The sequence below is a fragment of the Lagopus muta genome, chromosome 6 (genome assembly GCF_023343835.1).
Source record: "Lagopus muta isolate bLagMut1 chromosome 6, bLagMut1 primary, whole genome shotgun sequence".
Classification (NCBI taxonomy): domain Eukaryota; kingdom Metazoa; phylum Chordata; class Aves; order Galliformes; family Phasianidae; genus Lagopus; species Lagopus muta.
In genome coordinates, this window is record NC_064438.1 from 3,323,234 (window position 1) to 3,349,085 (window position 25,852).

At 37.9% G+C, this 25,852-nt stretch overlaps 2 protein-coding genes across 2 annotated transcripts in view; one reads left to right on the top strand and one right to left on the bottom strand.

Moving 5' to 3' along the window:
- Window positions 1–15,356, top strand: LOC125694612 (ceruloplasmin-like). Its single transcript, XM_048948145.1, is given in 16 exon segments — window positions 1–155; window positions 1,217–1,461; window positions 2,867–3,079; window positions 3,545–3,718; window positions 4,347–4,601; window positions 4,895–4,968; window positions 6,330–6,480; window positions 8,324–8,543; window positions 10,042–10,181; window positions 10,570–10,698; window positions 11,871–11,977; window positions 12,252–12,380; window positions 12,382–12,472; window positions 13,102–13,241; window positions 13,443–13,605; window positions 14,503–15,356. Coding segments are annotated over 16 exon segments (2,511 nt in total). The 3' UTR covers window positions 14,628–15,356.
- The window catches only part of LOC125694613 (Hermansky-Pudlak syndrome 3 protein-like), an 18,314-nt gene continuing 7,423 nt past the window's right edge, over window positions 14,962–25,852 (bottom strand). The window contains exons 7-16 of the mRNA XM_048948146.1: window positions 24,873–25,027; window positions 23,439–23,547; window positions 23,067–23,248; window positions 22,567–22,744; window positions 21,502–21,867; window positions 20,028–20,162; window positions 19,065–19,172; window positions 18,511–18,717; window positions 17,862–17,952; window positions 14,962–16,695 (exon numbers count right to left, since the gene is read on the bottom strand). Of these exons, the coding sequence (XP_048804103.1) occupies window positions 16,559–16,695; window positions 17,862–17,952; window positions 18,511–18,717; window positions 19,065–19,172; window positions 20,028–20,162; window positions 21,502–21,867; window positions 22,567–22,744; window positions 23,067–23,248; window positions 23,439–23,547; window positions 24,873–25,027 (1,668 nt within the window). The 3' untranslated portion in view covers window positions 14,962–16,558. The remainder of the gene's footprint in view (window positions 16,696–17,861; window positions 17,953–18,510; window positions 18,718–19,064; window positions 19,173–20,027; window positions 20,163–21,501; window positions 21,868–22,566; window positions 22,745–23,066; window positions 23,249–23,438; window positions 23,548–24,872; window positions 25,028–25,852) is intronic.

Below are 25,852 nucleotides of genomic sequence, written 5' to 3' on the forward strand. Positions count from 1 at the left end.
ATGAAGCTGTACTTGCTAAACGTTGTGCTGTTTTTTTGCTGTTGCCGAAGTGGGGCAGTGTCCAGGGAGTACTACATCGGGATTATAGAGACAGCATGGGACTATGCTCCTGGTAGTACTGATATCATATCTGGACAACGTTTTGCAGAAGAAAAGTAATGTAGTTCATACTGATGGACTTTTATTTAATAGCATTGTCTGCTTTAGATGCTAGGACCAGGACCTGGTGAAGTTGGTGAAATGAATTGTGCTAGTGTCAGTGAACCTGGTGGCTGACATATAAGGGAGTATTTACTTTTTCCTGACTTGCTTAAGAACTAAATTGCGACTCTCTGCTGATGGAAAATGTTGTACAATGTAATGTTCTTTTTGTGACTTTATCGTAATGAAACGTTTATTAACTAGAGGTAGAGAAATGATCATGTGAATGCCTACTGTTATTTTGAATTAGCCAAGTGGCAGTGATGAAGGGAAGGCTTCTGCTTTTACATTTTTAAACTCAGGAGTTTAACATGTTTTTTCTGTTCTGATTTTTCTGTTGGGCACAATTTTCCTTTTTAAATATTTGTTGTTGGCAGTGGTCTCTTTCTTGTGGAGACGCAGCAGCTGGAGTGTTTCATGCAAGAAAGGCTTTGTGCAGTTTGAGAAATAGAGGATAAGTGTGGTGAGGAGAAAGGTGATACCCTGAAGACATAAATAATAAATAAAGAAAACTCGGATATCAGAGGCACCAAAGAAAGTATTGGACAGGAAAAAAAAATAGTCATCCTCTCTATTTTTTCAGTGCTTTTAAAATGAAGTAGAACTATACTAAATAAAGAGTGAAGAAGTATATCACTAGTAAGAAGAGTCTTCTCCTTGTGAAGTCAACATAACGTGATACTTGCTGGTTTTAACTGGCTTTGGAAGATTATGCAGAACTTGAAGCACGTACAAAAATGTTGAGCAGGAAGACCTGTTGTTTGACTTATAAGCAGCAGAAAATTGTGTCAAGTATCCTTATCTTCAGTCTACAAAATAGATAGAAAAAATTCATAGTTGGTGTGTAGCATTTAGTCTCTATCTGAGTGCCTGTACTCTTCAGAAATGTGAATGTATTTGCTTCTAAAGGCAGATTGTGCACAGTGCTACGGAGGCTTGGCTTTTGTTTGAGATCTGCTAATTAGCACTGTTCAAGTATAAAGTGAATATCTGATATTGTGTATTTTCTTTACAGGCAAGCTGAAGTCTTCCTTAAAAGAGGACCGCAAAGGATAGGAAGCATTTATAAGAAGGCTGTCTACACTCAGTACACTGATGTTTTATATGATGTGATAGTTGAGAAACCTTCCTGGCTGGGTTTTTTAGGCCCTATCATTAAAGGAGAAGTTGGTGATTCCATTGTTGTTCACTTGAAAAACTTTGCTTCCAGAAACTACACACTGCATCCACATGGTGTAAAATATACAAAGGAAAACGAAGGTAAGCTTGAGTCCATTTTGTGTCAGAATTTAACAAAAGCTTTGTCATCAAAGATACAACTGCCTAAGCAAATTATCTTCTGAAACAAGACACACTCAGTTTAAAATAGGAGCTGATTAAGAACTTCTGGTATTTGTTCAAGAGTGAAATACTGAGCCAAAAGTGGGGTTCATGTAGAAGGCAATTTTAGATCAACGTTCCATCTGAAATAAGGGTAATGTAGGGATGTCTGAAGGAAAAAAAAAAACGATGCTGTTGTAAAGAAAATACTGTTTGTATAAGTTATAACTCTTAACGGTATTAAGAATTCTGAATTATACACAAGATATAAGATACACAAGTTCCTTAAAACAGGCAAATGCCTTCAGCTTAGATAAATTAGCCATCACGCTTTCAGATGTACTGTAACAATGCTACTGGTATTAGTGAAGACAATAGTTGTTGGCAATAGGGGAGACTTTCAAGCTGTGAAACATTGCTGCAGTTTCACTGAAATTAGTGGAGTCCTTGCATATTGACAGGCAGAAGAGTCACCTTCTCTTCTGGACAATCTATGGAGTGTTTTTGTAGCATCTTTTATGCATACAGCAACCCATGAATGTGCCATCTGTCAGAAAGAGCAGCGTGTCCCTCCTGAGGAAATACTGTGATTCCAGTTTCCTCCTTGAAAACTACTGAATGTAGTATGATGACATCTAAACCTGAGGCTGTAGCCTGACAATTCACTCTGCCAGATGCACCTCACTGGGTAGTTTTCCATACTACTATCTGCAAGAAAGACTGCACTGGAATATAGCCACTGAAAGTTTTATTAAGATGCCTTAAAAACTGTGTGAATTATTGAGTAGATACTGTCAAAAGTAGTCTTTGAAAATTTTTCAGTGGGGAAAAAAATTGTGAAATATTAGTTTAACATCTAATATTTTTAAAGGGTTTTCATTACATCAAATATGTGACTTGGCATTGACGCACTATGGGAGCAGAACAGCATGTTGTATGGTAATATCTAGAACAATATTTGCAATTTTACCACTGTTGCTCTTATTTGAGGCACACCTGTGTTCCTTGGAGAGGAATGCAATGTTTTAGAATAGATTCCAAGATCAATATTTAACAAATGTTTTACAAATATTTTAGCTGTTGTCTCTTTAGCAGAAGTACACTGTGCCCTCTTAATAAAGAACTCAATTTAAAGTTATTTGTCAAAGCGCACCTGCAGAACTCAAAGTCGAGTAAAGGAATTCTAGCAGAAGGGAAAGCTCTATCCATCTGAATTAAAATTTGTGTTACCTCTATTTGAGTATTCAATCCCTGTTATTGCAGCATGTAGTCAACTTGAAAGCACTGTTCTGACACCGTATTGTGAAATGCGTTATGTTAATGTTGGCCGTGTGCCATTCCTCAGGTGCTTTTTATCCAGACAATACCAAAGGTTTTGAAAAAAGAGATGATGCTGTGAAGCCTGGAGGCCAGTACACTTATACATGGGATGTGACAGAAGATCAAGGTCCTGCTGAAGGAGATGCAGACTGCATTACCAGGGTTTACCACTCTCACATAGATGCTCCAAGAGATGTTGTCTCAGGGCTTGTTGGGCCTTTAATCATTTGCAGGAAAGGTAAAACGTGGATTAACTACTACATATGCAAGTTGATTGATAATGGCACTTGATAAATATAAATGAACTAATTTTCTGGAAGAGGAAATCAAGAGTTCATTTTGAAATAGTGGATTTTGTCTTGTCAGTTATCTGCCATGTAATAATAGGATGGGATTTGATTTTTGTGTGCTAGGCAAATGAGTGAAATGTGTTCATGCTAGTAATGCAAAAGTGTGACATTGATATGTAGAACAAATGTTTTACATTATCATCACATACAATATTTATTCTTAGCAAAGTTATTTTACAGCGTCTGTTAAAACCAACCTTTGTTTTCCCAATATGGCTGTAAGTTTATACATACAGTCACACTCAAGATAAACAACAAAATGTCAAGTAAACAGCCATCATCCTTACCGATACTGTGCTTAAAACTGAACAGATATTGCCAGTTGCTGGAGAATATGCTACTTTCTTTTTCAGGTGCAATGAATAAGGACGACGATCAATATGTTGATGCTGAGTTTATCCTTATGTTCTCTGTGATGGATGAAAATCTCAGTTGGTATCTAGAGGACAATATCAGGACGTACTGTTCTGAGCCTTCCAAAGTTGACAAAGATGATGAGGACTTCCAGGAAAGCAATAAAATGCACTGTGAGAGAACTTACTATTAATGTTACTTGCCATTGATGTAAAGAGGTTTTGGTTGTTTTGTGGGTTGTCTCTTTTAAGGATTTTTTTTTTAAAAAACAGAACTTTTTCTTGGAGAATTAAACTCCTTTTAAAATTAAAAAAAAAAAAAAAAAAAAAAAAGTTATGACCAGTATTGTACAATTAATGCTTTGGAATTGAGAAAGAAGATTCCTAGGGACCAAAAGTTTTTTTTGGCAATAAAATTTCCTCAACACTGTAGACAGTTTTGTAACTTAGTTTTGCTTCTACGTCATAAACTATACTATATAATATTGCAGTTTAGAAAAAGTGATCTTACTGTTAGTGTCAACAAAAAGTACTTTTGGCTCATTCTTGGTTTCCAGAATCACAGCAGGAGCTGCAGGTAGATGTGAAGATAAAGTTTGTGTCTGATGTTGGTTAATGTTCAAAGGTCCAGTGTTTTGTTCTGAGATTCTCTTTATTCTGGAAAATAGAGTAATGGTTGTATGTCACTCACCTTTGAAGTGAAGATCCTGAGCTCTGTGAATGTAGCAGTAATAACGTGGTTGGTTTGTTTGGTGTGTTTTTTTTTTTTTTGTTTTTTTTTTTTTTTTTTTTTTTTTTTTAGCAATCAGTGGGTACATGTATGGATACCTCCCAAATCTCACAATGTGTGTGGAAGATAAGGTAAAATGGCATCTTTTTGGTATGGGTAATGAAGCTGACATCCATTCAGCCTACTTTCATGGTCAGACCTTGATAGAAAGACACCATCGAGTTGACACCATTAACCTCTTCCCAGCCACGTTTATTGATGCTCTCATGATACCGAGGAATCATGGGGAATGGCTGCTGAACTGCCAAGTGAATGACCATATAGAAGGTATGGAAAAAATCACAGACATCAGGATTTTTTTTTCAGCTTGAGCTACCAATTCAATGAGTCTTTTTCACACTGCTCCTGATGTGGTTATTTCCCAGACATTGTTCTCCTCAAGGTTAAAAACAAAACAAAAACAACAACAACAACAACAAAAAGCCAAACTAACAAAAAAAAAAACCCAACCAAACAATATAGCAAATGAAGAGCCTACAGGTGTATTAGATAGGCTTAGGAACATACCCACAGAATCGAAAATTTTGTTATTGTTAATGGAAATTGTTATCAATTGACAGCAATTGGTATCACTGCATTTTTGTATACTTGGACTTCAGATAAACAGTATCTTGATGTTTACCTCTTACTGACGGTAACTGATCACAACATTGTTTGCCAACAAAAAGGTTAGTGCTGGTTTGGGCAAGGCCACAGGACAGACAGGTTAACTTGCCTGACAGTGACACGTTCTGGAAAGAACATTGGCTAATAATCAGAGATGATCTGCATTTGTCTTCCTTGTATCTTAGTGTATTTCCCATGCTCTTTTAACCATGTGAAATATGTAGAAGCTAAAGCACACTTTCATTTAGAGGGATACGGATAATGTAAGTCATCTGTCAGAAAGAACACAGAACTCAAAATCAGGCTCTAGGATCTGAAAATTCTGACATGGGGAGGAACATGTTTGTCCTACAAATTCAGTTGCACAGAAGTTTTTAGATAACTAGAGCATCCTGTAGTATCTTGATGTGGATGAATCTTCATGGGCAACATGAAAATCCTACGAACTGGCCCAATTTAGCTGTAAAAGGGCACTTTTTTTTTTTTTTTTTTTTTTTTTTTTAACTGTTTGTACCTTCAGCAAGAAGATTCACTATTGGATCGGTCTTCTAGGGTACAAAGACCTAAGAGTTTCACAAGTGAGCCACTGATTAGATTTAGAGGAAAACCTGGTCTGTCTTTTAGTACCTGGTTTAGCAGGAATTCTCCAGATAAGACAAAGAGCTATTAGAATCGTAGGGGGGAAAAAAATAAATTGCAGTTTCTTCAATTTGCTTACATCATTTTTTCCAGGTGGTATACAGGCCCTTTTTAAAGTAGAAAGTTGCAGAAAATCCAAATAAATCACAATGAGACTACAAAGATAAGACAGTACTTCATTGCTGCTGAAGAGATTATCTGGAATTATGGCCCATTTGCCTTTAACCATTTTACAGGACAAGAATTAATTGCTGACAGGTAAATGCCTTCAAGTTGTTTCACTTTCAAGGAGATCTGATATGAGCATGCTGAATAGGGGGTAAGCCTTATGGTAGAATTTGCTTTTAAAAAAAAAAAAAAAAAAAAAAAAAAAAAAAAGCAAAATCAGCTTGGTTCCACATAGGCAGACACTGTTATGAAATCACTGTCACGATCATTAGCCTTCAAGTTTTACGTAGGATGAGAACAACTAGAAAATTGTGGAAACTTTAAAGATCAATATGTGGATCTGTTTCTGGAGGTGGCTGCTGCTGGTGGAAGGGCCATCAGCAGCAGATATCTGTGCACCTCAGACAGCAGGTAGACAGCTCTAGGGTCATCTGAATGAAGTTTCAATGCGTGCATCTACACTAGTTTGAGAATTATACTCAAATTAATATACACATTCTATGATTTTTACTGTGGACTTTTTTCCTGGCATGATCTCTTCATCAAATTTTATTTTCCGTTGTGCTATTTTTTTCTCAACAGAGAAGTGTGACCAGGGAGTTTTTCCTACTTGCCACAGTATTTGATGAGAATCTGAGCTGGTACTTGGATGACAATATTTTGATGTTTACATTAAATCCTAATGAAATTGACAAAGATAACGAGGACTTCCAAGAATCTAACAAAATGCACTGTAAGAAAATTGGTTTTTATATTTTGCTAGTCAAATGCTTGCTTTCTGCTGTTTTTTTGTTTTTTTGTTTTTTTTTAATTTTTGTGAGCTCACAGTGGAGATTGGGACACTGTATGATAATAGAGATGCTAATTTCCTTTCAATTGGAACAGACCGTATTTAAAAGCAATTCAATTTCAAGTCAGTGTGGTTGTCAGTTCAAATGTACGGATGGCAGAGCAGTGTCAGCAGTGGGCTATTTGGCACTGTTACGTACCTCTTTCAAAAGACACAAAGGAACAGGGTCTGCAGCCCACATGTGACCACTATGAATGCAGCCAGGTAACAAGAGGAACTGACCTCTACCCTATAGAAGATGTTGCTGAAAAGAGTACTTTTTTGTCCATAGCTGGATTTCTTTACCAGCACTGTGGACGCCGTACAGTGAAAGTGGCATTTCTCCTATTTACAGAGCTACGATAGTAAGCATTCCAGTGGCATCTGGCAAAGGCTCAGCCTTTGGAAGGTCTACATAGGAGTAAGAATTATTAACTTGAACTAGCAACGTTTGGGATCATCTCTGCTGCGTGAATATAGAGCCATTGCTGTATAAAGCAGTGAAGATTGCAGGTGGTCAGGTCCCTGTGCTTTAGACACCAAAAGTGAGAACAGTTTGAAATTGTTTTTAAGTACCAGGTTTAAAAAGTTGTTTTTGCTTGAACTGATCCTCTAGTTTTGCTGCTGTGATAAAGTATTTTAGTATCAATATCTTTGTCACTGTAAGACACCACATTAGATTTAAAGTGTACTTATTTTTAAATATTATATTTAAATGTAATTTAATTTGCATTGCAGAATTAAGTTGTGTTAATCAACATTGGGTTTACTTCTTCAAATCTTCTACAGCCATTAATGGTTACATGTATGGAAACCAACCTGGTCTCGAAATGTGTAAAGGTGATGTGATTTCCTGGCATTTGATGGGCTTAGGGTCAGAAGTCGATGTTCATGGGATATACTTTTCACAAAACACATTCATAACAACACACATTTGTTACGGCTATTATGAAGCCTGATTCTGAAGGTAAGTGTCCCGTTTGGTGGTGGTGGTTTGGTTACTTTTTTGTTTGTTTTCAGCCTATATCCCAGACAGAGCAGTATTACACAGCTATAGAAATTCACTGTAGCGCTTCCTCTGACTGGCATAAAAACTGCTATTGGCCTGTGCCTGGCAAAGGCTCTCTTGCCACAGCTGAAGCCCTTTGTTCTTGTGCAGCTCTGCCACTAAACAGGCAGGATCCTGCTTTCCTTCTGAACCTCACCAGATTTTGGGAGTAGTCACTCTACTAGTTCCAGTGTGCTATGTTGTCTTCATGTGCCAAACGCTGTAGAATTGTACCCTTAAAACAACTAAGAGCAGGCTTTTATTTCATCTCTTTTTGTGTAACAGTGGCTAAAAACCACAGGTTTGACCATGAGTAGATTGAAGTAATTTCTGAAAGAAATGGTGTGGAGATATTTTTAATTTTGAACAAAATAACTGAAAGGAGTAAAAAATGTAGTCTTTTCTTTCTTCCTTTCTGGTTCAGGACTGATATACAAGATATCTGAAGGCTTGAAATACACGGTTTCTTGTTTAGAAACTGCTTACCTGTGTGCATGTTATGCTTAGGTAGCAACTGTACATAGCAGATATTTTGATCCGTGGGGATGCTAAAACTGTGTACAGCTTGTGTGTGAAGAGTAGCAAACAGCGTGCAAGCTCTTCATGCTAAAGCTTTGATTTTCTTAGCTTCTACATCTGTGAGATAATACAGTTTTAAGAGCAACAAAAAGATTTTTGTTATGAAGTGTTAACTTCCAGTACAACCTCTGGGAATTTTTGAAGTATCGTGCCTGACAACGGATCACTACAGAGGGGGCATGAAGCAGAAATACAAAGTGAAACCATGTCATTGGTGGAATGTGGATCCATCCCTATATGTGCACGAGAAGACACATTATGTTGCTGCCGTGGAAGTTGAATGGGACTATTCCCCTAACAGGACATGGGAATTTGAGCGGCATCAATATCACAAGGAAAGGTTTGTTAAAACTCTGTACAAGGGAGGGAAAGAATGCGCAGAATGCAAAGGAACAAGTTCTCCTCTATACCATTTCCTCTTTGCAATCCTGGCATTTTCTTTTCAAGTGAGCTGTAAACATACAAATGCATTTATGGTCCTTCTCCGATGATGTCGCCATGTGTCCTACTTTTAGTTGCAATAGAGTGAATTTTCTTCATGGTGTCCGATATGATGTGTTTTGGATTTGTGACAAAAATCACTGATATTTTAGTTGTTGCTGAGCAATGCTGTGTGCACACAAGGATAGCTCAGGTTTTCAGCCTCTCATGTCCTGCCAGAGACATGAGGAACTGGGAGGGGACCCGTCAAATTTGATCAGAGATATCCCATACCGAATGGCATCGTGTGGAAAAAAATGTAAAACTGAGGGGAGCTGGGCAGGGTGGGGGCAGTCGCTGCTCAAGAACTGCCTGGGCATTGCTGATGGAATGGTCCAGCTGCAGATTCGATTGGATCCTGGGTACTGCACGTGCATTTATTATTTGCTGCTTTTGGTATTGTCCTTGATGTGGAATGCGTAAGGTATCCAGCAAGTTGTAGATAGGACTATTTTGTCCTGATATTTGATTACTTACAAAATTTAACATTTGTGTGTGAGTAAGGTTCCTTTTTACTCCTCTCATGTATTTAGTTTACACAAGACATTAAGTTGGTGATTGAATCCATTCATTGTGAAGCTCATCACCTTGTTTTGTTCCCAGTATTTGAATCTCACTGAGTGAACTGATGGTATCAAATAATTCAAGCCAGTTATCAGAAGAGGATAAATAATGAACTGATGAATTTCTGTGTGCCTCTTCAGCCTATAAGCTTAATTTCAGAAGTAGATAGTAACTGCCTGCAGTTACTGCTATTGTTTTAATGTTTTATATACTTTCTTTTCAGCCTGCTAGCACATACCCTTGCCCTGTACGCCATGGCAAATTCCCTCAAAGCTCTAAGCACAAGTAATATGGACTGTGCTGTTAAGAAGCTTGTTTTGGAGTTAGGTTTTTTTTTTTTTTTTTTTACCTGTCTCCAGCCCCAATGGTATCAGCAGGGAAGCAGTGCCTCATTTTTCAACTCAGTGAGTCATGTAAACTTTATGAGATTTAAGCTACATTCCAAAACTGTACAAGTTACTGAGGGCTTTTATTTTTTGGTATGCAAATAGTTAGATGACTTCTTGCCATTTGAATTCTCTTTCAGCTAAAGCACTCAGCATTCTCTTAAATTCTGTAGTCTGTCTGTTCATAGTGCTTTGGTTTTTTTTTTCCTTTTATGCCTTATGGGACTTGCCAGCTTAACAAGAAAGTTTTCATGAAGATACACATGAGATTACCATTCCACTGAGTTAGAATTTTCTTTGATGGCTAGTTTAATACCTGCAAAGGGTGGCATAAAATATATGAAGAAATGTCAGCTATATTCTCATATTCTATTTACTTCTATTAACTGGGGTTTGTTTGTTTTTCAGCCCTGGCAATCCATTTTTAAATAAAGACGACACATTCATTGGCTCGAAATACAAAAAGGTAGTATATCATGAGTACACAGATCAGACATTCAGTACTCCAAAAAGCAGAGCAGAGGAAGAGCAGCACCTTCAAATTCAAGGTAATTCAATTTGAACAATACTGAGTATAGTTCTAGCCACACAGAGCACCCAAACCTATGGGGAATTGCTGCTTACAGTGCTTTCTTTACCAGATTTCATTGCTTGCTTCATGGGGAGGGGGGGGGAGGGGGGAAGGAATCAATGAGCAGCCTATGGGTTCGCTGCCTGATTACAGTATTTGCAAAGGTGCTGAAATTTACATCCTTGTTTAGTTGCTTAACTTGAACTGTTCAAGTTGGCTGATCATTGTGAATGCATGTTATCCATGTCTAGTTTTTTGCTGAAATATGATTTATATCCTAATGTTGTTGTTTCAGCCCAGTAAGCTCTGTCTCTCTGCTCCGATTATTTACAAAATCACCTTAATCTATCTTTTCAATTGAACAGGGCCACTGATTATGTCAAGTGTTGGAGATAGAATTAACATGGTTTTTAAGAACCTGGCATCAAAACCTTATTCTATACATGCCCATGGAGTGAAAACAGACAGTTCTGTTGTTGCCATAACCAACCCAGGTATCAAAGCATCCTTATGTTATTTCTACATCAAGCCTTCTAGTAAGGTTTAGCAAAGCTTTACTTTTAGGGCAGCAGAAAAGACTTGACATTTGTTAGTTTGTTGTTTTTAACCTCAGGTTCTTACAATTTTGATGCTGATTATGGCTGAGTTATTTGTACAATTAAAATGCCCCTCATAGCTACTGCTATATGTCGAGTCCTTGACATATCAGTAATTTTTTTGACACAACTTGGCCATGTCTTTTGTGAAAGAAAGTAGATTTAGTGACAGAAGGAAAGCATAGCTTATACTAGCTATTATTTTAAAACTTATTCTGTGTATTTCTATTAAATATGGTAAAACATGTCATTGCTAATGGTATCCTGGGCTCCATCAGATGAGCCGGGGGGCAGTAGAGGAGCTCCATCAGTAGGCCAGCAGGGTCAGGAAGATGATTGTCCCTCTTTACCCTCCTGAGACCCCATCTGGCCTACAGTGTTCAGGTCTGGGGCCCCCAACACAGGAAAGATGTGGAGTTGCTGGAGAGGATCCAGAGAAGAGCCACAGAAATGCTCAGAGAGCTGGAGCAATTCCTCTGTGAAGACTGACTGAGGCAGCTAGGCTTATTCAGCCAGGAGAAGAGGAGGCTGCAGGGTGACCTCACTGCAGTCTTCCAGTACTTAAAAGAGGATTATAAAAAGCAGGGGAATCAACTTATTACTTGGGTAGACAGTGATAGGACAAGGGTGAATGGTTTTAAGCTTAAGGAGGGAAGTTTTAGATTGGATGTCAGAGGGCAGTTCTTCACAAAGTGGTGAGGTGCTGGATTGGCTGCCCAGAGAGGCTGTGGATGCCCCATCCCTGGAGGTTTTGAAGACTAGGTTGGAGAGAGCCCTGGGCAACCTGGGTTAGTACCAGATCTGGAGGTTGGTGGCCATGCCTGTAGCACGGGGTGGAACATGATCCTTGGTGCTCCTTCCAACCCAAGCCATTCTGTGATTCTAAATAGGGCAGCCACATAGAACACTGGCAAGAAGTATCGGGATTATGCAGAAGGGAAATGACAACTTGGAAAGAGGAAGATCAAGACCAACATAAGCTATAAATGGAGATAACACTTTGTTTCAGGACTTCTTTCTGTGCGCCCATCTGCAAGCTTCTAACTTTCATCAATGTGTGTTTAATTTAGGTGAAACTAAAATGTACACCTGGAAAATATCAGCAAGATCTAGTTCTGAGAGAGGTGATCCACACTGTACTGCATGGGCGTACCATTCAACAGTGGACATCATTAAGGTATACTGCTAGCATCAGTCTGAAGAGTTTTGTTCATGACTTCAGCACAGATGAACTTACAGCAAAAAGGAAAGAGGTTTGAAACTCCAGCTTTATCAGTCAGGTCGCTCCCCCACTACCTTTGAATTTAAAGATCTCTTAAATAATGCAGTGAAGTCAGAGCAGAATTTGAAAGTCGCACTCTCTGGTGTTCTTGTTCCCTGGTTCTTCTGCCATTTATATACACTTCTAGCATTAGTCACCACTAATAATTATTTTTTATTTGTAATTTCAGGACACTTACAGTGGATTAATAGGCACATTTGTTGTGTGTCCGAAACATTATTTACCATCGTCTCATTCTAGAAAGAAAGTTCATTTTGCTCTTCTGTTTATGATTTTTGATGAAAGTGAGTCATGACTAGGATTTGGATGAAAACATTGCAACCTATTCTGCCAACCCACACCTTGTTAGCAAAGAAAATGAGGAATTCCTTGAAAGTAACAAAATGCATGGTATGTTTCCTAACTTAGTTGGTGTAACGTTGGAGACATTATAAAATCATGTATCTGAAATTACTATATATAAATTGGACTCTTTTCTCCTCCCTGATTTTCCAGTTATAGGGTAGAAAGCCAGAAAAATTTCACTCACTGCTTTACACTGTTGTACTGCTCCTGCCACTGAATTACATATTTTAACATATGAAAATCAATAGTTCCATGTTGACATTTTTGAGAATGAAAAGATTAAAATGTAAATTGGAAATGTTGATGCTAGCAGGTAACTAATCTGAATAGGTTGGTAATGTAATGTGTATCCTGAAAGCATGTCCTCATAAAGCTTATCCTTTACAAGGCACCACAGGAAATGCAGACTTTTAGAAGCTTCAGTAGTGGTGCACGGTAGCACGCTTCCATTTTAACTGCTTCTTGCTTTCCAGTTAACTCTGGAAGACATAATCAGACTCATTTCATAATATGCTGTCCTTTCTTTTTGATAACGATGCATTAATATCTTTTAAAATTATTTTTATATACCACTCAAAGCGGTTCCTTTTTGCCTAACTGTAGCTTGTAATTGTCTTTTAAAGCCTTGAGAGCAATGAGAAACAAAATCTTGTTGTCTCTTTCCCTCCTTTTAGCCATTAATGGAAAAGTGTTTGGAAATTTACATGGTCTGACTATGCATGTTGGAGATGAAGTAAGCTGGTATTTGATGGCAATGGGCAACGAAATAGATATTCACACAGCACACTTCCATGGCCACAGCTTTGACTATAAGGTAACAGTTCCTTTCCGTTCACTTTTGCTAAGAGTGTGAGGTAAAGCAAATAAAGAAAAAAGAAAGAAAAAAAATGGCATACAGTCATTTCAGACAGGGTATGATTAAAAGACTTGGTGTGAGCATGACTAAAAAACAGTTCATGGGACTGCTGTCTGGTTCTGCCATGCTGTTCAGTGATGGTTTCTTCTCGTCTTGAAGCAAACAGGAGTTTACCGGGCAGATGTCTTCGATTTGTTCCCAGGAACATTTCAAACAGTGGAAATGATCCCACAGAACCCTGGAAGGTGGTTACTGCACTGTCACGTTACTGACCACATCCATGCAGGCATGGAAGCAACTTATACAGTGCTCCCAAAGGAAGGTAAGAGCTTACCTACCCCAGTAATGTTCATTATTCTTAAAGATGCAGTACAGAGCTCAAGGACATGTTCTGATCTGATCACGCTCACTTAAGTGCTACTGCTCAGAATGAAGAAAGAATCTGAAGGAGTGGATGTTAACTATTTCTTCAGCTCCCCATCAATGAAATGGCAGCTTTTTATTTAAGAAAGAACGCAGCAGGAGACACAGTGCTTCTGTGCCCCAGAAGTGCTAATGAAATCAGACTCCCTCTCACATTTCATTTAGAACAAAAAGAACCAATTGGTGAAAAAAGCTGAAGTCGCCATTCTAAGTACTGAAAATTAAAGTAACAGTTTCTTTTTAAAAGGCATGTTTTAGCCTTACAAACATTACTTAACTATTACTATTACTATTACTTTAGCAATCTTGCCTGTGAAAAGAACCTGAATCCTGAAGAATTTCGAAATTTCTTTCTTCTACAAAGCTAATACAACTTTAAAAGCAACTTTCATGTACTAAAAATAATAGGTATGTATTATCTTAATTGACAGAGTAGTATTCCAGAATGTATGTCCATGTCTGTATATACACACAACTGTATGATGTACGTAAGTACACTAACAAATGCAGATTAGATTGTTAAACACTATCTTGTTATAGAGCTGATTTACATGATACACCGTGACAAACTTCTGCATATAATAAACCAATGGAGTATGTGTAGAAAAAAAAGACTTGTACCTGAAAATGCAGCACGTAGCATTTTTCATAATCAGCTCTTATAATTCATGTATTTTATACCCTTCAGTGTATTTTAATTGTTTTTAAATCAAATTCACAATGTGTAAAAGGTACTGGGATCATTGCCCTCATCTTAGACTATGCTGCCTATAGGCCTATATTCTTCTTTTGACAGGATTGGAAAAAGAAAAAAAGTTTTTCCCTTCACAGACAAATGGTCTTTGTTCCCAAGATTATTTAATCGATCCAAGTGCAAAGGCACACCAGGTGTGCGAGAGTGAAGAAAACCATTTACTATAGTGATTCTCCAAGATCTACTTTCAGCGAAGAATTGCTTGAGAAATACTATCTCCTTTCCATGTGTTTAAGAAGATTGCAGGTGATGGGCTACAGCTACAGAGACCACAGCCTGAGGCAACTGGATGAGTACAATAGCTTGTAGTTTTTCCTTAAATAAAAATCACAACTTGCAAGGTAGCCATGTGTTAGGCGATGCCTAATGCATGTTATTTAACTGCTGGGAAAGCCAAATGAAATGTACTTTGTGAGGACTCTTGTTCTCAGTTTGTAATTCAGTGTTTGAAAAAATAAATAAGTTGTTTTAGACTAACATCTTAGTAACCACAACCACTGCATGGACAATTAGAATTTGGTTATCATGTTAACTATCGGTTATTGAATTATAGTTTTATCCAGTGATGTCGTTCAAGAAAGTGAACTTAAAAGATGTAATGGGTAACTCATTAAATAATTATTTTCACAACAGAAAAACACGTCTTGAGACAAAAGTTAGGTGAACACAAGCCTGACCCTGCGAAGGTAAGATACAGTGAATGTACCTAATAGCTCTGCCCCTGTGTATTCTAAATACCACTGCAGGGGTCTCATTTTGCTGCAGCAGCAGCCAGCTCTTGCTTTAGCCTTATTTCATCCGTTACCTCAGACAACTGCAGTAATGGATCAGACAGTCAGGTAAAGCAAAACAGTCAGGCTTTACTGCTACAGAATAAACAAAGTTTGTTCTCTGTATCTTTAGCTTTTTTTTTTTTCTTTTGAAAAGCAGAAAGCATCTACCACAGCCAGAGGGCTTCCTACTAGTAAATTAAATAAATACTTTTGGCTGTAGCAAACATACTACAAGGAAATTAAACTACTTTTTGTTTCATCAATGATTTATTTCAGATGTAGGGGATCTCTTCTACCTGACCTTTACTTTAACCCTTGGTATTACTGCTTCAGTGAAATTTGGTTTCACAGAGTCAATGTCCTCTAATAAGGCCTTCAGCTGTTTATGGGATTATAAAGTCCCAAAGAACACTATACCTAAGAAGGTCAAAGTTTATTATGACTAAATTCCAGCTGGAACAACGCAGGATGTATTCTGTCCAAAAGAAAGACAAGTATCAGTACATAGACACAAGGGACTCACCAGCAGACCTGGAAGAAACAGTTTTCATCCAGATTTGTGACCTAGTGATACTTGAAGTGTCTACTTAAAGATACTTCAAGTGATACTTGAAATACATCTCAGTACCAGCTGAGCACAGCAGAAAAAAAAAAAAAACACAAAGGAAGAAGTAGTCTGTATCATCCACCCTACTTAGGAACATTTCCATCTCTTTAATGTATGGCCTTTTCCCACTAACTGCTAAATAAAAGTGTTTTACAATAGATCACTTACTCAAACACGTGTCAGAGGGTAGAACTGTTAACCAGCTTTTCCAGCTGGAATTCAAAGGAATTCAAACTTAAGTAGCCCAGTTCTACTTTGAAGTGTTAGGCACTTATACAATTAAAGATGCAGCTAAGCTCCAGTTCCTCCCTAGGCCAGTGACCTAACTAGTTAGCACACAATTAAGACCCAGTTGACTTTCAGCAAACAGAGTTTGTCAGGTTGCATTGTACAGTTCCTTTTGTGTTTATTTTTTTTTCAGATGTTTTGGCCTTTAAGAATCACCTCTGAATACCTTATTTTTAAATTGGCCAACACTTACTCAGTTCAGGAACTTTTCTAGTTTGCCAACCTTTATTAAAGTATAATACTATTAGCTTCAAAAGCAATGCTCTCCCACAAATAACAGCCATCATTCAATTATTGCCATAAGGTTTTAACTCAAAAAGAAGGTGATTTATGTGCAGGCAGATGCACAGAGCTGTTTCTTACATACTACTCCTTCATGCTCTTTTTTTATTCCAGCACATTCCTGGTATGTGAACGCATAGGCTTACTTTCATTGTGTCCACATCAGTTGTTTCCTTTGGCTACAGTGAAGAAGATGTGGCAGGAAAAATGGTGCGGTTCCATCTTCTGGTAGAAGACTAAGGAAATCCCATAGTTCCAGTTCCATTGCAACTACTGATAGGATTTCTGCCAAAAGCAGAGGAGAAAATCTTATTTGGTGTACTGCGGTTAGTTCCAGGAACAAAAAGAACATGCACAATGTCACTATTAACTCATCATCAAGTGATCTAAATATTTTAACTGAAATAAAATCTGAGACATGTCTATTTGGGAACTTACACTGTTATGGGAAATCTCAGCCGTAAACTGAAATTACATCCTAGATTAAAACCACACCAACTCATCACACTTACATATGACACTAATGCTTACAGAATAGTAATCTAGTACTTCACATGCTTCATTGCCAGGGCCCTTCTCCATTTGCTATCTTCTCAATTAGTATCCTAATTCCAAATTATTTGTGAAATCAGATGTTTTTCAAGCAGCTTCTGAGATGAAGCTGTTAAATAAGATCTTAAATGCTTGTAGCACAGTTGTCACGTGAAAACAAAACAATCTGCTAGTATGGCAACTAGTCCAGCCAGGGAATCTGTTCTCCTCTCACGAAGCACACACTTCTGTTTTATTTAACACGCCTATTTTTCTTAATCTACCTTCTTATTCTGCCAAAATTCAATGCACTTGCCCCTCAATGGTGCAGTGTTATTGACTTCTTACAAATATGCAACTGGACTCCATCGGTCACTAGTTAGTTTCACCACTTCTTTATTTCTGCTAACCAAAAAGCAGTAATCCTACCACCCTGCCAAATGAACTCAGATGTTTCATTCTGCTTAATATGACCAACCGTCAGTAACACACTGTATCTTTTACAGTCTGTAGCCTAACCATGAATACACACTTAACTGCCCACTGGGTTATCAACAGTAGCCTGTTAGCTGTCATTGCTTAGAACCATAAAGTCACTTATTCTAGACAGAAAGTACAACAATCCGTATCCCTTACTTTAATGATCAACTTCCTTAAACTGCGTCTATTCTTGATCAGTGTAGAAGTAATGATTCCCAAAATGAATTGTTTTCAGTATAAACTGAATGACATCATTTTCTTGAGGATGTTGCAGAATGCTATTCTGATTATGAGACAGCCTGCTGAGCTCTATAAGCTTTAACAATGGAAAACTAGCTCCCTTTTTTCCAAACATCACATCAGTATTCCTTAGAACAATACTTAGAATGTTGGATGCTATACAGAGGCTTCTGGAGTTGAGCTCTGATCAATTGATTTACCTTTTAGTGATGAAATAAGAACAGGACAGTCACTTCTGGTAAGTCTGGTTCTCTCACAAAGTTCTGGGAGCAGCTTGTTCCACAATACAGCCTAGTTCATAAAAACCCATAGCAAAACCGTAAATTAACAATGACTGCAGTTAAGAGTGCGAAAGAAAGTGCTAAAAATACACCAAGAATTAGGTGAGTGCAGATACAGGTAGGCTGACTTATACGATGCTTTGAAACGCAGTAGTTTTGCACACATACATCCAGTTTTCAATACTGTCTTCTCATATTCAACAAATACCTCAACAGTGCCCCCCAGAGGGAGGGCCTCTACAGAGAAAAGGATTTGCAAGGGGTATTTTTTTGTTCTTGTTCCACCCAGCTCCATGCAAAGCAACGAGTGATATTACGAGTGATAGATATCTTTTATAAACACAATAACTTTTTTATTCCACTATATTCTGATTTAGTTGTGCCTCCAACTCTGTTTTCATACTTGTTACAACCACAGAAACCATCTTCAGATTTAAAAATAAAGCACAAATTTGGTCTTGAGAACAGTAGTGGTAGGGCTGGGCTATCTGATCCATCTGCAATAAACATTTTAACTAGGGAAAATAAACAAGCCAAAATCCAGAAGACTTCAACCCAAATTGCTCACCCGACTGTCATCTTTCAGCTCATGCTGAGCGTACAACACAGCAGCAGCAGGACACTGTCTGAGGAGCTGGTCAATGGACTCCTCGTGCTTGCCCAGACGGGTACTGCAGAGAACACGAACGGTGAGGCCAACATTGCCAGCCTCTGCCAGAGGCTCCAGGATAGGCAGAGCTGCAGTTGTATCTATTGACTGACCACATAAAATGGACTAAACAACAACAACAAAAAAGATTGTTTGGATTTAACACGAGTTTTGCAAAACACTGCTAACCATAAACTTAGAGCAACCTTACTTACAATACTTATAAAGTAATACTTATTCTAATAGACAGTATTAAGAACTGAGAAATCTGAGTACACAGTTAATAGCAAAGGTAAGTATCACTGTTGTTGATGTGTCACGTCAGTGTTTTTTTCTTTCATGATTTAAGGGGTCTTTTAGTTCAACTTGGATAAATTGAGGGGGGCAGGCTGCTAGAAAAAGTTGTTAACACATGCATGAACATCTGCAGAACAGATTTGAGCTGTGAATAGCAAGGTTTGGGGATTTCATACCTGTAGCTTTGAAATATCTTCAGGACAATCTTTATCAAGTGGAGATTCCATTGACATTATGAAAGTAACCCATGGGAAAATGGACCCAAAATGATCACAGGAGTTTATCTACAAAAGCAATATAGAAGTTGTAATAAAAAGAAGTATTTTTATTAGTGAGTTCCACATCAACCGTCCCACTCCCCACAAGCACAGAAAACTTTGTTCTCAAATAGCACTTATTATTTCCTCTAATTCATAGAATTAAAAAATAAATCAGCTTGAAACTTCTATTTATTTCTGTATTTCAGATTTTTCATTCAAAGTATCTTACAATTCATCACCCTGGTATTTCCTCATTTTATCGGTTTTGCAAAATTTTTGTTTGTTACAGAAAAAAAAAAAAAAAACCACCTGGAAAATTCTGTTTCATTCCAGCCTTGATCTGAAATATCCAGAACTGTGACACTCCTGTTGAGTGTATTTTAAAATATCCTTAAAGAACAAGACTCTCCAAAACCAGCAAAACCTGTCTGGTAAGCAGACACTACATTATTTACTCTCAGGCATGCTTCTTTTAAGAGGCTGCAACGCTATAATGTGATGGAAAGCACAGTCATATCAGCAGGATGGCAAAGCCTTTGGCAGCAGCAAATGAAGACAAGCCCAAATACAGCAGCTGTGGGCACAGAAACAGAGCAAAAAACTTCTTACCTTTTGGAAGACCTCTGCAAGATTCCCTCACCTCCACTACCAACCCTTAAATGAGGTCTGGAAAGGGATGGATCCTGGCTCCACCCCTTCCATCAACCAGGTACACTGCATTCACCTGAGCTCCCCTGGGCTGGCCCTGCCTCCCACCAGGTGCTCCATCACTGGTTCAGGCCATGACTCAGCATTTCTACTCCAAATTGTCCACCATCCAAATACTAAGTAATTGGACAGCTTTAGATGGACAGTACAGTCATAAAACTTCTGAGTTACCAGATCCTCTGTTGTTTTCAGTGGTTTAGTCTCAGGGAGTTGCTTCTTTGATATCCTCCAAACATACTGATAAGTAACCCTCAATAAGAGGTCCAGGTCCAAACTGCGTGTTGGGTCAGTGACTTCAGAACACCATGCCATTTATCTGAACAGTGAAAGAAACATTCTGATGAAACCTGCAGTTACTGTACACGTGACATAGATTTTACTATGTGTTTACTAGCCAGTAAACAAAGAAGGTGTTGTGAAAATTCACTGACTAGAATGTCAGTGAAATACTTTACTAAACACCTTTGAAACAATGATCAAAACAAGCTGCACAATATCCAACTCAAAGTGCTTTTGAAGGTAATGTGACAACATACTATTTCCACTTTAACAACAGTGGAGAAATGATGTCTGTACAAACTAAACAATTTACATAAGAAATATAAAGACCTAGGAAGAAAATTCAGACTTCTAGACCTCTACTTGTAGAAATTATCTTTCCTTCATCTTTCTGGAAGCACTGTTTTTAATACTGAACAATGAAATGATTTTTAAGGTTGAGCTGTTTTTGTAGTAGTCAAATTAAAACCAAAACTCCACAACTAAAACACTAAACACTTGATTCTCATTTATATAGCATCCATGCAATGGAAGAGAGGGTGAGCTGGACCGTTTGAGCCAGATGATATCCAGAGGTCCTTTCCAAACTCAACCATTCTGTGAATGTGTATTTTTTCAGCTTCTCTGTAACATGGCAATTTCACCTCACCTTGCTGCAAATGGTTGGAAAGCAGGTGAGAGATCCTACACAACACTGTTGAAACAGCATTCCACAGTTCCCACCCGGTATTTCAAAAAGCTGCTAACTCAAAGCTACCCAAAGCTTTTACTTCTGAAGCTTGACACCTAATTCTGGGATATCAACTCTCTCTCAGGAAAAGCCCACGCCACAAGCTCTGTAACCTTTGACTATTCAACACTCCTGATCAGCCTTAAGAAGCAGCAATTTACCGACTGATCTCAGTCTAAATCCACATATGAACATCTATGACTGATTTACTAACATTTTTTCCCCTGTTAACATGGAATTCTTACTTTGATAGCACTCAAGTAGGTTCTGATCTAGACAGTAACAATTGAGTGCTTTAATTTAAGAGAAGATTAGAAATTGTATAGGGAGACTGCATACAGAAACTTTGGCTTGTATGCACTGCGTAAGGCAATTTTATAAGGGTTGTTTGCATACAGAAGGTAAGCTTTTGTGGGCACACTGCATGTATTGATTACAGATGGAGAGGCGGAAAAATGCTACCACACAACCCTGCCATAATGGTGAAGAGCATTGACTCTGCTAAGCTCCAGTATACTGCATTTCATTTGTAAGAATTAATATCTTCAAATCCTTTGTTTATTGATAAGGCTTTGCAAAGACAGCACCATCCCACCGTATATCAGCCCTGGATCCTACTGTTAATGCAGATGTTCAAGTGGAACCTACACAGAAAATGAGGAGAAAGAGAAGCAACTGAAAGGTTATTTTACTGTAAAATACAACCACAAGACAACCCATCGACCTGGGATTTACAAAAAGTGGATAATTCATGCTCTTGGTATACCTTACCTCTTTGTGGGAGTTCATCTCACGTTCGTACATCGTAAGGTCTCCCATTTTCAGAGCCATGAAAGCCTTAGTAAGCATAAGGACCACTGATGGCATAATGTCTTCCACTTTACAAAGATACTTCACAGCTGTAAGAGGACATACATTCTTCATGCAGGGACTGCAGATGATATGAGGCAGCTGCATAGGGTCAGCAAGATAGAATATTCGGAGAACTTTATCTGCCAATTCCTATTAAAAAAAAAAAGCCATTTTAGTTTCAATATTTCACAGAATCACACAATCACTGAATGACTGGATTGGAACAGGATTGGAAGGGACTTTAAGGATCACGAATCTCCAACCTCCCTGCCACATGCAGGGCTACCAACCTCCCCATTTCATACTATACCAGGCTGCCCAAAGCCCCATCCAATCTGGCCATTTCCAAATACACAGACTCTTATGGCCTAAGATAGAAGCAAATACAGCTTAGCTATGAAATCACAGTGCTTTTCCTGCCTTTCCTCCCTGTCAGTGAAACTAAATGAGCCAAGAGTGAAACTCTGAAGAGCTAGAACCATCCACCACACTGAGTCAGTTTTACCAGCCAGTACAATCTGTCCATGATCAAAAAACAGTTTGTAGTGTTGCAGAAAAGAGGAACGAAAGAAATCTGAGACAGAACTTTCCTAGCATGGAAGTATCTGTGTACATTAGTAACATGCATCATGACAGCCAGATCCTTATGTTTCGTGATAGCATTGCAGCTGTTGCTTGCTATTTTGTTAAAATGAGAAAATAAAAACCATGTGAAAAACAATAATTGTAAAACTTAGAAAGCAGTGCAGTATATCAATAGAAATTGTAATTAAAATTTCATATATCGTTCATAAAATCAGAACTAGATCAATAGATTAAAAAAAAAAAAAAAAAACCACTTGTTTTTACCTTGCTTAATTCTTCATTTAACTCTTCATTAAGAGAGTGAGTTAAATAAAATATTAACCCTCTTTCATAGGTCTGTATTTCATCACTTTCTGAAGCTAGCCGCTCCAAAACTTCAGCCACAGACAAACCTGACATTCGGTAGTATGGCAAAGCCAGGTGGTAATCCTTTGTGTCAAACCTGAAAGCAACAGACTGGAAGTGAAAAAGAGTAAGTAAAGGGACACTTCTGATGCTGTTGGTAAGAACTAAAGTAACACCTAACAGTTGTAGACACACCAGTATCTGCAAGCACATGCTATTACTCAAGGTGACATTGTATTCTGTGTCAGATTGACAATAAAAACAATAGAGACGGCACAGAGGACCAGATTAAACTGCAGAGAAACATGAAATATACGCACAATACCAATGTACAGTAGCAAAGAACGATGGACTTTTATTTTTAGGCTAGATTACTGGAAACAAGAGCTCATCTATGTCATCTGACATCTAAAACATACCTGCTGTAGCAGTCTCCTAAGAAGGCACAACTTTCTCTGAATGCTCTCAGAAGTTCTTCTTTGTCATCTGATTTAAAGAAACTAGGGTCCATTATTGGTGCTCTGACTAGTAAGTGAGCCTCACTTAGGAGATGGATGCAAGTCTCAGTTCTTACATTTTCATAAGTTCTACTATAATCTACCTAGAACAGACACAGGATATACTTAGGGTGCTGGTAAAAACAATGCACAGGAAGAATTCTTGAGAGGGCAGCAGCCATTTGAAATAGGATTATGGGCTATTCACAAGAAATACATTACTGTATACTCAGCACAGAGATTAATAGTACTTATTTTCAGTCAATCAAAACCAAAAGCAGGAGGTAGCAATACCATTTCTCTGTAAAGTTGGATGGTTGAAACAGTGTTTATAATATACAAATTCCAGCCAGGCTCCAACTCAGAAATGGTTCTGGATCTGTTGTTATCAGCCTTTCTGGAACTAGAGAAAAGGAAAAGATTTGAGTTGTCAATGTTTAAATAAACACTATGCAGCCAAAAGAAAATAAATCAATCATATGACAAATCCATAAACAGATATGTTTGCAGGCTAGTAAACACTTGGCAGTTAAATTATAAATTCAAATCATAATTAATGTCTAAGGATAAATAGGCACTTTCATACAGAATGGCTAGAAACTAATACATACAATGGTTAGAAACCAGTACATAAGAAGCTTACAAGCTGAATAACTGAAATTAATTAAGATGCTCACTCTTTTTGTAAAGATTTACCACACTTCTGCCCCTGCATCTAAATACAAGTGTCTGCTAAGATACGATGTAAGAAAGTACCTGAACACTTTTACTCTAGCACATTGGCTGGGTCTTCAACTGCCTGACTTTAAAGGACCACAGAGAAACAGTGAAGAAACAGAACAGTAAGCAGTTGATCTAGGATCTCTCTCTCCTTTTTGGTGGTGAAGTACACTAGGTACTACAAGCAGCACTTGTCCAACAAACTCTCTTTGCAGAAGGCAAAATGTGTTTCCTTTGTTTCCTTCTCAAATGTCAACTACAAACTTCTAGAAATTGTTTCAGAGAGAGAAACTACAGCATTTTGAATTACTAGTTCTCTTTTACCAGCTTAACATTGTCTTCTCTTTAATAAGGTTTGTTCTATGCTTTAGGAAAGACTAGTTCTAATAATTACAACCAACTACAGCTGTTCAACTGTTAATGGGCTTTAGCAAATGTGATTTCTCAACTGAACTCCTCTAAACAATGAACAACCCTCAAAGAATGGGAAAGGTAGATCTCACAGAAACAGTCATAAATGTACCTGGCTACATCCATACAACAAGAGTATATCTGACTGAAGTCTGGTCCTTCTTTTGTCATTACTATGATGATGTTCACAACTTTCTAAGATCCTTTAGCCAAACGTACGTTATTCTCATTTTATGCTACACCATAGTTTGTTAGACCATAGGTTCACTATGCCTATATATTTTTGTTTCTAAATATAAGTATTTATTTCTTCTGAGTAGCAGATATTCTTCATAATATTGTTTCAACATTACTTATGAAAGTTGTTTCTGACAATCTTGATTTCAACCATTTGTGATACCATCTTCTTTTCTTCTATGTTATTTAATACTGCAGAAGTCAAAAATCGGTGCTTGATTTATGCTTTTGTTTACTACCTGAGAATTATGCTCAAAAAGTCCTTCTGCAGAGGACTCTCTCTTCAATTCCAACACCTGAAAATTCAGCATTGTACATAAAGTTACAAATCCCATCTCCCCAGAAGATACAAATTCTTACAGCATCCTTCTTGAAGGCTTTCGTCTTTCAGTAATATCTTCAGTATCAGCCTTAGTCAGAAGAATTATATGGTTTTTGTAATGACAGATAGCTCTTGGCCCTATAAAAAGCTGCATTCGTAACGTGCAGACATCCAATGTGACTGGTGGACAAGCCTACAAAAGAAAGTGAGCACTTTGTAATTTTGGTTAGCATGTACTTTGAGTCTTTAATTGAAAAAAAAAAAAAAGTGAAAAGATATAATCTTTGTCTAATAATACGACACTAAAAACATTCACAGGCTTTCCTAGCTTTGAGTGCTTCATTGAAGCAAGAATAAAAATATTCAAACATCAACTCCTCGTAACAATGGGTACAAGAAATCGCTTCACTCTTTGAAGCAGTTGCACATTTTTAACTGTGTCTCAAAATACCTGAACCTTGGCTGGGTCACCTAACATGGAAAAGTTAATACCAAGTAGTTCGATTTTGGCCAAGATGTAAGACTGTCTGATAGAGTTATAAAAGTCCTGATTGTAGTTGCTTACGTTATAAAAATGTATTACACACAGAAATACTATATTTGCTTACCTACTATTACATTTCATGCCCAGTATTACATCCTGATTCATTCAGTGTGCACTTTCAGCCAAAAATTACCATATCCTCTACACTGGACTAAAAACTGAAAAAAAAGCAATCTCATTTGCCCAGAAATATTTTGAATTTATAGCATTAAGATAAATATTTACAAATTAACATGCACAGTGCAGCAAGGAGAGACAGCATCGTGTTTTACATGTACCCTGCTTTTTGAAGAAATTCACACCAGGACAGGGATGCCCCTAAGGGACTGCAGCCCCTGGAAGACCCTTTGCCAGGCAAGCTGTGGTGTGGACAACCACAAGGGCTGCAGGCTTCCATCATGTGCACATTTTCTCAGCCTCCTGAGGCTGCCTGTTGCCAGGCTGAAGGAATTGTGAGGGACATGTTTCCAGAAC